General features: G+C 46.2%; 1 protein-coding gene across 1 annotated transcript; it reads right to left on the bottom strand.

Annotated features, from left to right (window-relative positions):
* Positions 1 to 6,590: 6,590 nt before the first annotated feature.
* Positions 6,591 to 14,988, bottom strand: LOC128427373 (PH and SEC7 domain-containing protein 1-like; the record flags this gene model as incomplete). The annotated part of the gene is given in 7 exon segments (XM_053414476.1): positions 6,591 to 6,680; positions 7,405 to 7,463; positions 8,228 to 8,340; positions 9,270 to 9,350; positions 9,820 to 10,052; positions 14,060 to 14,531; positions 14,838 to 14,988. Coding segments are annotated over 7 exon segments (1,146 nt in total), but the record flags the coding sequence as incomplete, so codon positions are not given.
* Between the last annotated feature and the right edge of the window lie 362 nt (positions 14,989 to 15,350).

Below are 15,350 nucleotides of genomic sequence, written 5' to 3'. Positions count from 1 at the left end.
CCCACAGTACCACAGTACTACAGTACTCCACAGTACTCCACAGAACCACAGTACTACAGTACTCCACAGTACCACAGTACTACAGTACCCCACAGTACCACAGTACTACAGTACTCCACAGTACTCCACAGTACTCCACAGTACTCCACAGTACTACAGTACTCCACAGTACCACAGTACTACAGTACCCCAAAGTACCACAGTAACACAGTACTACAGTACTCCACAGTACCACAGTACTACAGTACCCCACAGTACCACAGTAACACAGTACTACAGTACTCCACAGTACTCCACAGTACCACAGTACTACAGTACTCCACAGTACTACAGTACCCCACAGTACTACAGTACTCCACAGTACCACAGTACTACAGTACCCCACAGTACCACAGTACTACAGTACTCCACAGTACTCCACAGAACCACAGTACTACAGTACTCCACAGTACCACAGTACTACAGTACCCCACAGTACCACAGTACTACAGTACTCCACAGTACTCCACAGTACTCCACAGTACTCCACAGTACTACAGTACTCCACAGTACCACAGTACTACAGTACCCCAAAGTACCACAGTACTCCACAGGACCCCACAGTCACGGACGTAATTTGGGGGGGGGACACAGGGGACATGTCCCCTGCGCTTTTTCAAAAGGCCGTTCTGGTCCCCTGCAGTTTTCACCGTCCGGAAACCATGTTACGCTATGGTAAACAGAGACTCGTCAGGCACTAGGACCAAGCGGAAACGGCCGCTCGAGCTGAAGCCAGTTTGCTTTCGTTTAGACCTGCCCACAAGCTCCTCCATTGGCTCTGCATTCCTTGTGTGATTGGCCGTCCCCGCTGTCACTCCATCAGGTTATAAACAGCACCAGGACGCACACCGGTCTGCCAGTTGGGGAGGAGGCCGTGTTAATCTTCCGCTGTAAGTTGGGCGTTTGTTTTGCCTGGGCCACGTCAGCTGGAAGGATTGTAATATCAGAGGTTTCATTTACATTAACGTTTGAATCGGTGTGTGTGTGTTTGGTAATAAGGCGCAGCCAGGATGTCTAAAAAAAGAAAAGTGGACATAAGAGACTTCTTTCAAAGTCAAAGTGTAAGTTACTCAAAGAAATGCGTTACACCATCCTGCGACACCTTCACTGGCTCCCAATAAAGCAGCACGTCCACTTCAAGATCCTCCTCATCAATTACAAAGCTCTCAGTAATCTTGTAAAGTGTATTTGAGTTTTATTGAAAGTGCTGATAAATAAAATGTATTGTTGTTAAAAAAAGGCGCGAAAATTTCTGGAGGAAAGCAGAGGTACCAGTTTCTATCAATCGCTCTAAAAACCCCATTTCCTAACTTTGGCCACATAAAATATATATGCAGACGTTCAGGAAGAGCTCAGGATGCTCACAGTGAAGCCGGTTCAATGATAGGAACTAACTACAGTTTGGCCAAAAATGCTTCGGTTTCAGTGGTTTGTCTCTCAGCGGTGTCAAATGTCACAGGAGCCGCTGCGGGTGACTGCTCTGCTCTGATTGGTGGGCTCCACCAGGCCCTGACAAAATTTCTTTAGAAATGTTCTAGTTGTTGTTATTATTATTATTATCATTATTATTATAACAGTAGAGCCTCAACAATGCAACGGATTTTAAAAAGCTTATATTTAATGCCAAAGAGATACACTTATTTTCATGTATTATTTTTTATGTTGAAAGGCAGCAACATGTTATGTTGTAAAACACTAACAATGAAAGATTTAGGGAAAAATACAATAAAACCTCGGATTACAAATGTGATTTTATACATCAATACTCATAATAATTGTGAAAAAAAAAGGTTTTTCCTCTATAACCGTATCATTAAAATTGATGATTGTTGCACCCCAAACTGTCCCACTGCTCATGTCATGCATCAATATATTTTTGACAAAGAGATAACAAATACAGTGTTATCAGACAAACCGTGTAATTATAAATATACACCCTTTCACACCTTAATTGCCACGATCATCCTGTAAGGCTTAACAAGACGAGAAACTACTATAACTGCCTAAAATGACAGTGGTTCTGTGTTACATTAATTTTAAATAAATTTGATCACTTGACTACTTACACTGAATTATGGACATTTTATTCAATTTCTCCCCACCTGTGATATTCCTGCCAGTTTGACCTGCCCACCACTGGGTAGTGCTATGTAAATGAGGTCTGTTTACCATATATTCCAAAAATAAGTGTAAAATTGGTGCTACTGAGATGGAGTGAAGTTGACTAACAAGGTGAAACACAGAATTGGGTGATAATGTTTTGCTACATGCTTTACAACCAGACAAACCAAAAAAGGGAACAGTAAACTTAAAAGTAGCAACAGAAAACTAGAAGAACTACTAGAAAACACAGTGAACTGAAGAGTTTTATAAAAAATATTTGTGTCCCCCCCACCTCTGAAATCAAAGTTTCGTCACTGCCCACAGTACTGCACAGTACTACAGTACCCCACAGTACTACAGTACTCCACGGTACCCCACAGTACTGCACAGTACTACAGTACTCCACAGTACCACAGTACTACAGTACCCCACAGTACCACAGTACTACAGTACTCCACAGTACTCCACAGAACCACAGTACTACAGTACTCCACAGTACCACAGTACTACAGTACCCCACAGTACCACAGTACTACAGTACTCCACAGTACTCCACAGTACTCCACAGTACTCCACAGTACCACAGTACTACAGTACCCCAAAGTACCACAGTACTCCACAGGACCCCACAGTACCACAGTACTCCACAGGACCCCACAGTACTGCACAGTACTACAGTACTCCACAGTACCACAGTACTACAGTACCCCAAAGTACCACAGTACTCCACAGGACCCCACAGTACCACAGTACTCCACAGGACCCCACAGTACTGCACAGTACTACAGTACCCCACAGTACTACAGTACTCCACGGTACCCCACAGTACTGCACAGTACTACAGTACTCCACAGTACCACAGTACTACAGTACCCCACAGTACCCCACAGTACTACAGTACTCCACAGTACCCCACAGTACTGCACAGTACTACAGTACTCCACAGTACTACAGTACCCCACAGTAATACAGTCCTCCACAGTACTACAGCACCCCATAGTACTACAGTACTACAGTACTCCACAGTACTAAAGTACTACAGGACCACACAGTACTCCAAAGTACTCCAAAGTACTACAGTACTACAGTACCACACAGTACTCCACAGTACTCCACAGTACTACAGTACTTCACACTAGTTCAAATGCACCTAATGAACGTCCTCGTGCTTCAATCATTGGAACCTGTGACTGAGGGAGGAAATATCCTCTGGAGGTAATTATGGGAGTTTATGGCCCGTTAATGATCCTGGAACAAGAAAACACTGATTGAGACAAACAGGCGGCAGAATCCAAATGGACAAGCGCACACAAACACACACACACACATAAACACACACACTCCATTACCTGCATCAACTCAGTTCAATCATTTCATTGTGTTCAAGAACCACGCTTCGTATTTTATATATTTTTCATTCATAATTTAAACAACTGCTGCAATAAACTTCCTATTGAGTTACAGGAGCATATGGCCTGGAAACTAATACATGATTTAATGCTGCTTCGCTTCAGGTCTCACCAGCACAGAGCAAAATGAAAACACAGTCAACACAAAACACACTTCAGGCAACAAGGAAAACTTAAATCTCACTTTACCTTTACAATATTGTTCAAAAGCACTGAAATAAATCAAAGTCTCGAACATATTTAACGAAGGAAAATGAGAAAAACAAAAGAAAAACATGATCCATAATCTGCAGCCTCAGGGTTTGTTCTCAGCAGCTTTTTTTAAGTAGCTATAACTGATATTTTTATTATGACAATGCATCAAAATGTGTCAGTTATAGTGGAAAACATACAGATATGGATGGAAACCTTCATTAAATCACTTTTTCTTTTGCAGAATTTCCGGGAAATTCATTAAAAAACTGAGCTCAGTTGATTTCTTCATTATGTTTTAATGAAAAACAGAAGAAAAAGAGAGGAATCAGTGATAGAGAGGTTTATTGAGGAAGATAAATAAAGCAAAAGGAAAAGAGAACGTAGAAAGAAAGGAAGCTATCGATGGAGCCGGGTCGTCTAGCGGAGAGATGGAAGGACGCAAAGCCCCTCTCATTAATTCCCAGTCCACCGGGAAGCTGGTTTCTGTTCTAGCCACAGGGCTCAGTGGTTCAGCAGCGCTCCAACGTTTCCTGCGCCCCCCCCCCCCGAATAAAAGCTTCAATAAAAGGCTGAATTAATCACATTGTATTGGCCTGCGTGATGGATGTAGCCAGCGTCTCAGAAACGTATGAAGCAAACCTTCACCCCGGCCTGAAACGCATCATTAAATATCAGATTGCAAATGTCTAATTATGCTCGCTGCATAAATGATTTGGCAACAACTAATAACTTTCTAGACGGAGGTGAGAAATGTGACGGAAAGTAATAAACATTAACTGGAGTCAGAAGAAAATAAAAACGTCAGTGGAGGCTAGAGAAGGAGAAGAAAGACGGACACTGGTCGCTGTGATGCTGAGGAAACAAGTGTGTGTGTGTGTGTGTGTGTGTGTGTGTGTCTGTGTGTGTAGGGGTGTAAATGAGTGAGGCTTGTTCCTAATGCACTTACAGCTCATACAGACACAGTTACCAGGCATGAAAAGGGGGGAAATGCAAAAGCAGGAAAATGAGCAGAGGAAACGAGGGATCTGAGGATGAAGAGGAGGAGGAGGAGATGGAGGAGGAGGAGGAGGAGGAGGGGGAGGTTAATTATAATTATGTAGCAGGAAATGATGGAGCGATAACAGAGAAGAAGGGAGGAGAGGAACAAACAAGGGAGGAGAGGAAAGACAAGGACACTGGAGCCGGTTCCAGCTGTTTCTAAGTTCAAACATGGCCTAGTTATAACCTCAGAGTTTTAACTAGCAGGAGATTCACGCTTCACTCGGTTCACATGGTTTTCATGAGGAAAACTAGTAAATAAAGTTATTTAAATAAAGATGACCATGACATCATTTGAAGCCACAGTTTCTCAGGGGCCTCCTCTCCACTCTGGGCCCCAGGCACTGGTTGATAGACTGGTTGATAATGTGCACCAGGGTTACTACCTGCTCACATCGTGGTTACATCTCTTTTAATTTTAATATTTACAAACTGTTTCCCTGATGGTTAGTGTTTTCAACATTCAACATCAAAAAGCCAGGAAGATGGATTCAAAGAACCTGTAAATAAACACGATCCTGCAGAGGAGAGGACACGTAGAGATGGACAGAGCAGAGGAGGAGAGCGAAGATGGCGGACGGAGGGCGAGGAGGCAAGAAGAAAAGAGGTCAGAACTGGGTGGAGGTGAGAGAGAGTGGAGATGAAAGTGTCAGTGAGACACGGTCGAGAGACGGAGATTAAACTGCTCCACAGCCGAGATGAGCAGCGAGAGAGAGAGAGAGAGAGAGAGAGAGAGAAAGAGAGAGAGAGAGTCAGAGAGTCAGAGAGTCAGAGAAAGAGAGAGAAAGATAGAGAGAACTGAGAAAGAGAGAGAGAACAGAGAAAGAGAAAGAGAGAGACAGAGAGAGAGAACAGAGAAAGAGAAAGAGAGAGAGAGAGAAAGAGAGAGAATGGAGAGAGAATGGAGAGAGAGAGAGAGAGAGAGAGAGAGAGAGAGAGAGAGAGAGAGAGAGAGAGAGAGAGAGCAGTGGCTGGAGGGGAAGAAAGAAGAGAGTGTCATTGAGAGAGAGAGAATAAAGGAGTGGGAGCTGGTGGACAGATTAAAACCTCTGTTCCTGGATCTGTGAGCATTAATAAAACAGCTCATGTTGGACTGAGTCTGTTCCTTGTGCTCCTGGTCACATGTCTGCAGATCTGCTCCTAATAACATCTTTTCATTCCAGAGCTCGTTCCCTTCATCTCACAGAGGGATGTGGCCTCGCTCGGCCCCCCTCTCTCCCTCTCTCTCCCTCTCTCTCCCCCTCCCTCATGCATTATAAACACCCCATTACAACTTGTTGACTTGCACTCTGCGGCCCTGTGGCATGTCGGCGGACCACTCTGCAGACACAACTAATCAGCGGCATCGTGTCGAGGCGAACCGGCGGACAAGCAACCCGCCCTGATTGGTTTATCCCCCCCCCCCCCCCCCCTCACCATCTACGGCCGAACTCAACCGGGCCGAGATAACGTCCTAATCTCATGCTGCCGGAGTCACGCACGGTTCCCCCCCGAGGGCCGCTGCGCCTCCTCGCGTCTCCTCGTCTCCAGATCACAGAACCATCGCTCTCCAGCCCGCGCTGCCGCCGGAAGTGTGCGGGCCCCGGCAGGCCTCTGATCGGGGGGGCCCCTGGGGACGGGGCCGATGCCAGCTGGCAGAGAGCGCAGGGCGGACAGCCAGGATCTGACAATACCACGCTGGCTCTCACTGCCTGCTTGCTCTCATTGGGGATGTGTGTCTGTGTATGACAGCATGCGTATGTGTGTGTGTGTTGTTTGTGTTTGTGTGTCTGTGTGTGTGCTATTTCAGACTTGACAGTTTCTTACTTTCAGCAGATCCTTGGGAAAGTCCTGGCCCTCGTTCAGCCCCTCCAGGTTACTGACGAACTGTGTGCAGGACATCCTCTTTCCAATGTTCTGCAGACACATGAACGTGTGTTGACTTCATTCTAAAACTCACACGTTCACACACTACTGATAAACTTTCCTGTTTATGATAATATTCCTTTCATGCATTCAGCAAATGTTTATTCCATTTTAAATTTCTTATGTAAAACCTGGTATCTTTCTCTATTAAAAGCTTGTATAACTTGTCCCTAACGAGCGAAGAGAGACTGTCTCTATCTGTCTCTCTCTCTATCTGTCTCTCTATCTGTCTCTCCGTCTGTCTGTCTGTCTGTCTCTATCTGTCTCTCTATCTTTCTCTCTGTCTCTCCGTCCTTCCATGAAACACATATCCCATGAAAAGATAAACGACCCCGAAGTCACCGACAGTAAGAATCCGTCTCTTCTCTAATTGTCGGTGGAAATCTTCCTGACTCGTTCTCCTCTGATCCTCGACCCTCTCACCTCCCGTCGCCTGAACTCATCACTGCTCCACTACTGAGCTGCTCCACCACTGAGCTGCTCCATCACTGAGCTGCTCCACCACTGAGCCGCCGATGGCCCAGATGTGCTCCCAGTTCAGAAGTGAGGGATTAGAGGAGAAGAAGCTCAATGGGCGGAGGATCAGCTGGAGTCTGGTTTCCCTTTAAACTCTGGTTTGTCTTTGTTGATCTTTTATCTGACAACACCTTCCTGTGCACTTTACAGTAAAGTACACAATCACTCACAGGAACAGACACACACTCGTTCGACTCACTTGACCGTGGAGATCCGTGTTGAGCAGCATCAGGGCGCAGGTGAGAGTGTGAACTGCATCTGAAGGGGGGGGGGGTGCTTCTGTTATTCAACCTCAATAAAATACAGTAAATATTAGAAATACCTCAATACTCAATATACAGCTGCACCACAATATATATCATGAAATTTAATTACAAGAACTAGTAATAATAATAACTATCTAATTTATATAGTTAATATAAAAAACTGATCTGAAACCTTTATTTTAAAATCGATACCAGTTTTTTGCGCTTGTACTTTACTTGAGTATTTAAGTTTTCTGCAGCTTTATGCTTTATATAAATGTTGATATAAATACTGTATTTTTTACTTAGTAACCATGATGACTGCAGCTACAGATTCACATAGAAACACAAAAGATAATCAACAAATAAATGTATTATTACAGGTTGATTAAGAAAGTATCAGTTATTAAAGAGATAAATATGCATTTTAGTTGACATTTATTTGATGTTTAAATGTTTATGTTAATTTTTTAATGCATGGCTTTTACTTATTCTGTAGTATTACTTAGTACTTCTACACTGTAGTGCTGAATCCTTAGGTTGTAAAAAAACACGTGAGTATTTCTTTATTCGCTGCACTGAGCTGCAGCCCAGTGCAAGTTTAAATTGAATGTTCAATATTTAATATTTAATGTATTTAAGCAACAATGTCCAGTATTTAATGTTTAATCCATTATTCATGACTGTGTTGCATTAAGACCAAAACATTGAATCACGTTGAATGAGAGCTCAGACGTATTAAATGTGGAGGAGAAGATGGAGGAGGGGAGCACTCACCCTCTGAGGGCATCACGTTGGGGTTGCAGTCCAGGAACCTCCTGGAGAAGTGGGACAGAACCCGCTCACGCTCCTGGGTCTCGCCCATCAGAGCAAACTGTCTGAGGAACGTCCTGCAGACACCACCACAGTCAGGTCCCCACCAATAAAACCATCAACCATCAACACTGGTTCAACTGGTTTAACTGGAAACCATTCATTACCATTGTGAGCAGGAATCCACAAGATAGAACCATTTATTTAATCTTAAGCAAAATGATGCATTAGAACGTTTAACCTAAATAATCATATTATAATATTATACAACAAATATTACTAAATAGATGAGTTTCGATTTGAGAAATATATGTTTTTATGGTCTTTTATATTAAGTATAAAAATGACTGATGATTCTTCCATCTTGTGTGATTGTCAGATATGAAGAGTAACAATCTATATAAGTATTCTTTTCATGGAGTACTTTTACACACAGTATTACTACTTTACTGTTTTACTTAGCTTAAGTACTGAAGTATCCCACTACTTCCTTCTTTACTGTTACTTACTGCTCATGAACATTTTCAAAGGAAAACATTTAAATTAGATCAAAACTAATTTAAATTTGTTTAAATATAATATAAAGGTGAGTAGAAAGAGTTTGTGATGAACTATGCTCATAATAACCAATATCTATATAAACATAATTTATATAGTATGAACCCCAGTGCAGTGCCTAGGATGCCCTCTAGAGAGCAGTGTTTCACAAACCAACAGAGACAATATTAATTATTAATAAATTAAATACAAGCCACTGCAGCACAGACGCAGAAACATCTCAACCAGAGACAGAATTCAAAATGTAAGTTATTTATTATTTAATCAGATTATTATTTGTATTAATTCATTTATTAAATATCTGTCCTATAAATTCAGGTTTACACATAAACAACACAACAAATTTCCCAGTTTTGGGATTTAACTTATCTTATCTTATTTTTTCTTTGAATATCTAAGAGCTATTAAACGTATTTTAATTATTTCCCGTGTTGAAGTGGGTTCTCACCTCAGTGATTGGTCGAGAGCCAGGCCTGTGAAGTTGAAGAAACTCAGATACTCCTCTGCCACCATGCGGCTGAAGTCGTTGCTGTAGAAAGACGGATGTAAAAATAACATTAAAGTAAAATATAAACTTGGAATAATTAAACACAAGATGAGAAGAAGACACAGAAAAGAAACTCAGCAGGAATCATAACAGCGGAAAATATCAATAAAAGGTTCTGATGCCAGTTTGCTCAGTTCAGTGAACGACTCAGTTCCGTCTGTCAGATGAAGGCCGGAGGCGGAAGAGAAAAACAAAACACGGAAAGACAAAAGAGAAGAAGATTCCCAGGGTGCATCTGTCAGAGGAGGAGGAAACGCTTTAATCCAGAATTCTTTCTCATCAGCAGGAGCAGCTGAGTGAGAGACGGATACAAGCCGGCAGAATGTGAAGTGATGGACTGAATCATCAGCTGCCATTAGTGGAACTCTGAGACCCTGAACCTGTGGGTTATGAATAATAACAATAATAATAATAACAATAATAATAATCCCACATCCCTCCAGCAGCTCACTTCTTGCTGAGGTGGCGAGCTACGTCGGACTTCCTGAAGCCGTCCAGGTTGAAGAGGCGCTTGGCGAGGCGTCTGGCGGCGGCCACGTCCGCCCGGTGGCTGCCGTTGGTGAGGGTGTCGCTGCTGCTGAGGCCCAGCCGCTCGCTGAGGTCCTGGTCCAGCTCCGAGTCCGTGGCCAGCCGGGCCTTGTCCCTGCTGAGGGACGAGGGACAGACACAACAAGAGATTAGACTCTGACACAGGAAGAGGAACAGAGACGGATCTGAGAAGGGAATCGAAAAGAGGAGCGCATGAGACAGTGGGACGAGGAGAATGAAGAAGAATTGAAATATAAGTTGATAAATAATTGATCGGGCGAGAGAGGAAGAATAAAAACTAATAACTGCAGCGTGTCAATACTTTAAAACAATCTCTGCTCTGTGCAGCTGAATCAAAACACACGATGGAAACATTGAGACAGATCAAGAGAAGCAGCTTCACAGACAGAATGAAGTTCGATTCGGCCTCAGAGTCTGAACCCAGTCAGAGACAATGATCCCTGCAGCAGAAGGTCTGGACCTGATCTCAACCACGTGAAGTGACGCTCTGAAGAAACAAGAACCTGAAGCAACAGAGAGCAGATCTACTGAGAAGAACCAGAGCAGTTTGAAATGATGAACTCTGTGTGAAGGTAAAGAAACAGTTCACACTGAGCGTCTGTTCTCTGTGACTCTGGTGACTGGGTTCCATCTCCTGTGAGAAGAACCGACTGAGAGTCACCACCAGCTCCAGGTGAAGAGTGAAGCTGAACTGAGATCAGTTAAAAACACTCAGAAGTTATTAAAAACCAGAGTTTATCTCCATCATTCAGCAGGAACCTGTTGAAACATGAAGAATTCTGAACAGAGTTTGATGGATTTATTAATAAAAACTATTCTACACTTTATTTTCAAAGCCTGAAGCTTCTGACGAGGTGATGAGGACATCCTCTGGGGAACATGAACCTCTGACAGACAGCCAGTGAGGCAGATTCAGTTTCCTCAGGTTGCACCTACCTGTGGCAGGACCTCCTGACAGTCAGGTACCGCTCCTCTCCCCCTGCAGACGCACCCTGACAGCAGAAGACAGAGGGCGTCCTCATCTCCGTCCCCTGAGGGACACCTCGCCTGCCCCCCCGACTGCCCCTTCCTCTCCTCCTGGAGTCGTAACCTGAACGCATCACCATCCCGCAGAGGAGCTAACGTAGAGCAGCTAACCCAGAGGAGCACCTGCGGTCGCTCCCAGGAGGCCCCACATTCCTCTGGCTGGTCTGGAGTCAGATTTGTTTGGTGTCATCAGCCTGGTGTCCTTCCCCCGAAGCAGAAACACGTTTCCCCTCCTTCTCTATCTCTTTCCCTCGGCGTCTGTTTGCTGTTGTTCCTTTTCCCTCCTCCCTCGCTGTTCCGCTGTGTCAACGCTCCCCGTCCCCTGCTGACCTTGGATTGGACGCACGGCATGAAACTCGGCTTGTCTGTTGCCTAAAAGTCCCCCCCCCCCCCCCCCTCCCCTCGCCTCGCCGGCCTCCATTCACTCCTCTCAATCTCTGTGTGTGCGTCTCCGATTACACACACTCAGAGCCACGGGTTGTTTGTAGTCCACCTTGTTTCTGGTGTGAGCTGCTTGCTCACCTCCAGAGAGAACAGGGAGGAGGAGGAGGAGGAGGTGTCAGGTTGAAAACCTCCACAGGGTGTGAGCCTCCACGACCGTTACAGCCTGGAGGCCGGAGGACCAGGCCCGGTGCCAGCGGCTGAGGCCTCTGTCGGGTGTGAGTTCACAGCCGAGGCTTCACCGCGGCCTGCAGGAGGATTAATCCGGCACCACCTGTTAACATTGTCTCATCAAGTTCCAGCACAAAGCTGAGAGGTCCTGAGAGAATCCCCCCCCGCCCCCCGACTCAGCCTCTGCTTTAACGGTACCCCTGCATAATGAAGCCCCCTCTCAGTCCACTGGGCAGCGCTGCACAATGAGCCACTGTCTAATGGTACAGACTGGATCTGAAAAGGGTGATGTGAGGGAGGAGGGAGGAGGGAGGAGGGGCACCACGAAGGGGGAGGGTGGAATTCCAACTTTTATCAAAGTATGGACAGGGCCTGCAGAAATATGTTGGCCTGGCTGTGAGATTCCAGAGCGTCAGGGCGGCTCTGGAGAGAGCGATAAGATCCGAACTGAGCAAACAAACCTGCAGAGTTCAGAGGGATTCGGTTTTCATGTGACAGGTTTGACCAGGAAGTGGAGACAAAGAAAAACACCACAAATCTTAAAGTGTGTGAGTTTGTATTTGTACGTTTAGATGATTAAAAGGTGTGTATTTAAACAACACATCCATTCACACACACACACACAATCATACAGAGCATCTACGTGCAACACTCTGACTAATACACAAGCAGAAAGGAGGCGGACTGGAATCAAACTGTCGGGCCTCTAGTTAGAGAACGACCCGCTGTACCTCCTGAGCCACAGCTCCCACACACATACACACACACACACACTCACACACACACACTTGTCATCCACCTGCCTCAGGTTCACTCTGATCAAAGCACTTGTTGTCTTCTTGCGCCCTCTAGTGGCCGCAGCAGCAGGTGACCCTCTCTGCCTCTGCAGTGCCGTCACACTAAGTTAGAGCGACAGTCACAAAGTGCGTCAGCGCCTCTCACGCGTTCACCTCTCGGTACCGGTCGACCCACACGTCTCCTGCTCTCTGTCAGACGCTGGGTCTGCAGAGGTTCTAACGTGGATCAGGAGAAGTGTGGTTCTGCTGGAGCTTCATCTGAATGAGGACAAAGGATTGTGGGTATGAATAATCCTGGTGAGGGGAAGGGGGGAGTCTGAGGAGACTCTGGGACGAGTGAAGGTGAATCTCTCACTGCTGCAGCAGCCATCTGCTTAATATCATGCCCACACACACACACACAGACACACACACACACACACTTACATAAACCCACACACAAAGTATGAATTTTAAAGATGCACCCACAACAAAACACCTACAGATGTACGTTATCACACAGTCGGGAAAAATACGCACCAATGGACACACACGCATTTTAATCATGCACACACACACACACACACACACACACACACACACAGACACACACACCCTGCCTGTCCGACAGCAGAGTGTCCACAGGGAGCCACTTCAGAGCAGCACTGCAGCACAACTCTCTGAACAACACAACAGTCCATTAACGCAGGTTTCTGACCTCAGGGAGGAGGCCATTAAAACTGCATTAATATTAAATTCACATTTAACCTCCTGTGTCATCGGATCCTTTGTGAGTCAACAGTTTATCACACAAACAGCTGCAGCACGTTCATATTCCAACAAGGACAGAAACACGTTGATAAAGTATCGTGACCTCGAACAAGACTCATGTTAAAAAGATGAAAAGAACAAATCAGGACAAACATGACAGCGTAGGTCACGCGTGTTTCAGTTGTCAACCATGTTAACTACACGCTTCACTTCCTGTTAAACATGTTTACAATGAGGAACGACCATCTAAACAAATAAAACATGTATTTACTCTTCTCTTCTTGACGACCACTCGAAGCTCTTTACTTTACAGTCTCTGCTGTTCTCTGATGATTTGAGGTTCACTGTCCTGACCGAGGACACTTCAACACGTGGAGAAGGGGTTCAAACTGCCGATGTTCTGTATGGACGACCCGCTCTTCCTCCTGAGACACACCCACCCACCAGTCGCCAGTTGCTCATCAGCACTAAACTCTTTTATTTATCCACCACGTCTCCGCCTGCCTCCTGAAACGAGCCGTAACACGATGGTTCCTACTGAACATAAACTCTGAGTCTGACTTTAAATCATTTTTATATCAACACCGGATCAGTAGAGCTCACGTGAAGTGAGAAGTGGATCCTCTGCAGCTCGACGCTCCTTCATCCGTCCGCTCCATGTTTAGGTTTTACGACCGGCAGCTTTCTGCTCTGGTTCACGCTCACTGCTCTCATCTGCGTCTGTTCCATCAGAAACACCCGAGAGAAGATCTTCCACCAAATTAAAGACAAAGTCGGGGACAAGCTGCTGAGAAGGTTTCACGACAAGCAGCTCAAAAGCTAAATGTTCCCCTCAGGAGCCGGTGGAGATCAAATCATTAATAAAAGAGTGAATACGGCTTCAAATGAATAAAAACAACTTTGTAAGTGGATGATATTATGTGAGTTTTATGTTTTATGTGGAGTCAGGTTTCAGACTCACCTGGGTAAAGAGACGGACGTGTTGCTGTACCAGCTGCTCCCCAGCTGTGCACACTCCCGTCCTCTAGGTGGCGTGTCCTCTGAACCGCTGCTCAGCCGCTCGCTGGACGGGGCTCTGGTGGCGTCCGAGTCCCCGGTCACGGTGAAGATAGAGTCCGACAGACTGGGCCTCTCGTCGTGGGCCAGCGGGGCGAAGCTGAGCTTGACGATCTGCCGGGCGCTGTGACACACCACCCCGTGGATGGCGGGGGTCAGAGTGGGCAGGTCAAAGGTCAGGACGGTCTGCGTGCTGGAGGTCAGCAGCTCCTCGCTGTCCAGGCTGTTGTAGGACGTCCCTTTGGCCCGGTGGGACTCCATGATGCTCTCAAAGTGGCGGCTGAAGGTGTCCTCCGCGGCGCAGCGAGGACCCGACACCAGGATGGGGGATTTCAGGGCCGGGTGGTGGTTGTCGAAAAAGGTTTCCATTGGTCTGGACGGAGAGGGAGGGTTTAGTGAGACTGCAACAACACAGCTGTGTTTAGAAAGGACAGATTAAATGTGTGTTAACCAAGGAAACATCCAGAAAGAAGAACTCCATCTGTATTTGTGCGACTGATGGAGTTGTTGTGTGCGTTAGGTTTGTGTGTGATTTAAAAACTGTTTGTGATCTACTTGGAGAAATAGGTTATGGGTGCGATCCAGATTCAGATCTGAATCTGGGTCAGAGGAGAATCCTGCCTCAGCAGAGTGTGTTGTGTGTTTCCAGTGAACTTGTGTGACGCTTGCTGGTGTTCACCTCTGCAGGAGGTGTCCAAACACATCTGGATCCTCCTGAGCTGCAAACTGCTGCTTCCTGGTGTCTCCTTGCATCCTCACACTGGCCCAGCTCACCATTTCTTCCTCCTCCTCCTCCTCCTCCTCCTCTTCATCTTCCTCCTCTTCCTCCTCCCCCCTCCGTCCTCTCCTGTCCTCTACCTCCTCCCCGTCTGTCCTCCCATATGCCAGCCCCCCCAGAGGGCTGCTGCCCGGCCCTGGAGTGCCCTGCACGCTGCGGTTGCTCCCAAACGCTGAGTCAGCGTCTTCCTGCTCGGCCAGCAGCAGCTCGTCTATGTCCGTCTCCCGGTAGCAGCGCAGGGGGACGGCGTCCAGGTCCGTCTCTGAATACTTCAGCGTCCGGCCAATGATCCCGGTTTTGGGCGACGACCCCATGATGGCCGGAGGGGGGGTCACCAGCTTGACCTCCACATCCTGCACCTCGTGATTGGCAGAGAGGAGAGGCAGGGAGGAGGGAGGAGTCGGGGTGGGAGAC

This window comes from Pleuronectes platessa, chromosome 21, assembly GCF_947347685.1.
Source record: "Pleuronectes platessa chromosome 21, fPlePla1.1, whole genome shotgun sequence".
Taxonomy (NCBI): Eukaryota; Metazoa; Chordata; class Actinopteri; order Pleuronectiformes; family Pleuronectidae; genus Pleuronectes; species Pleuronectes platessa.
The sequence above is the reverse complement of the archived record's forward strand: the minus strand, read 5'-3'. Positions and strand labels throughout refer to the sequence as shown.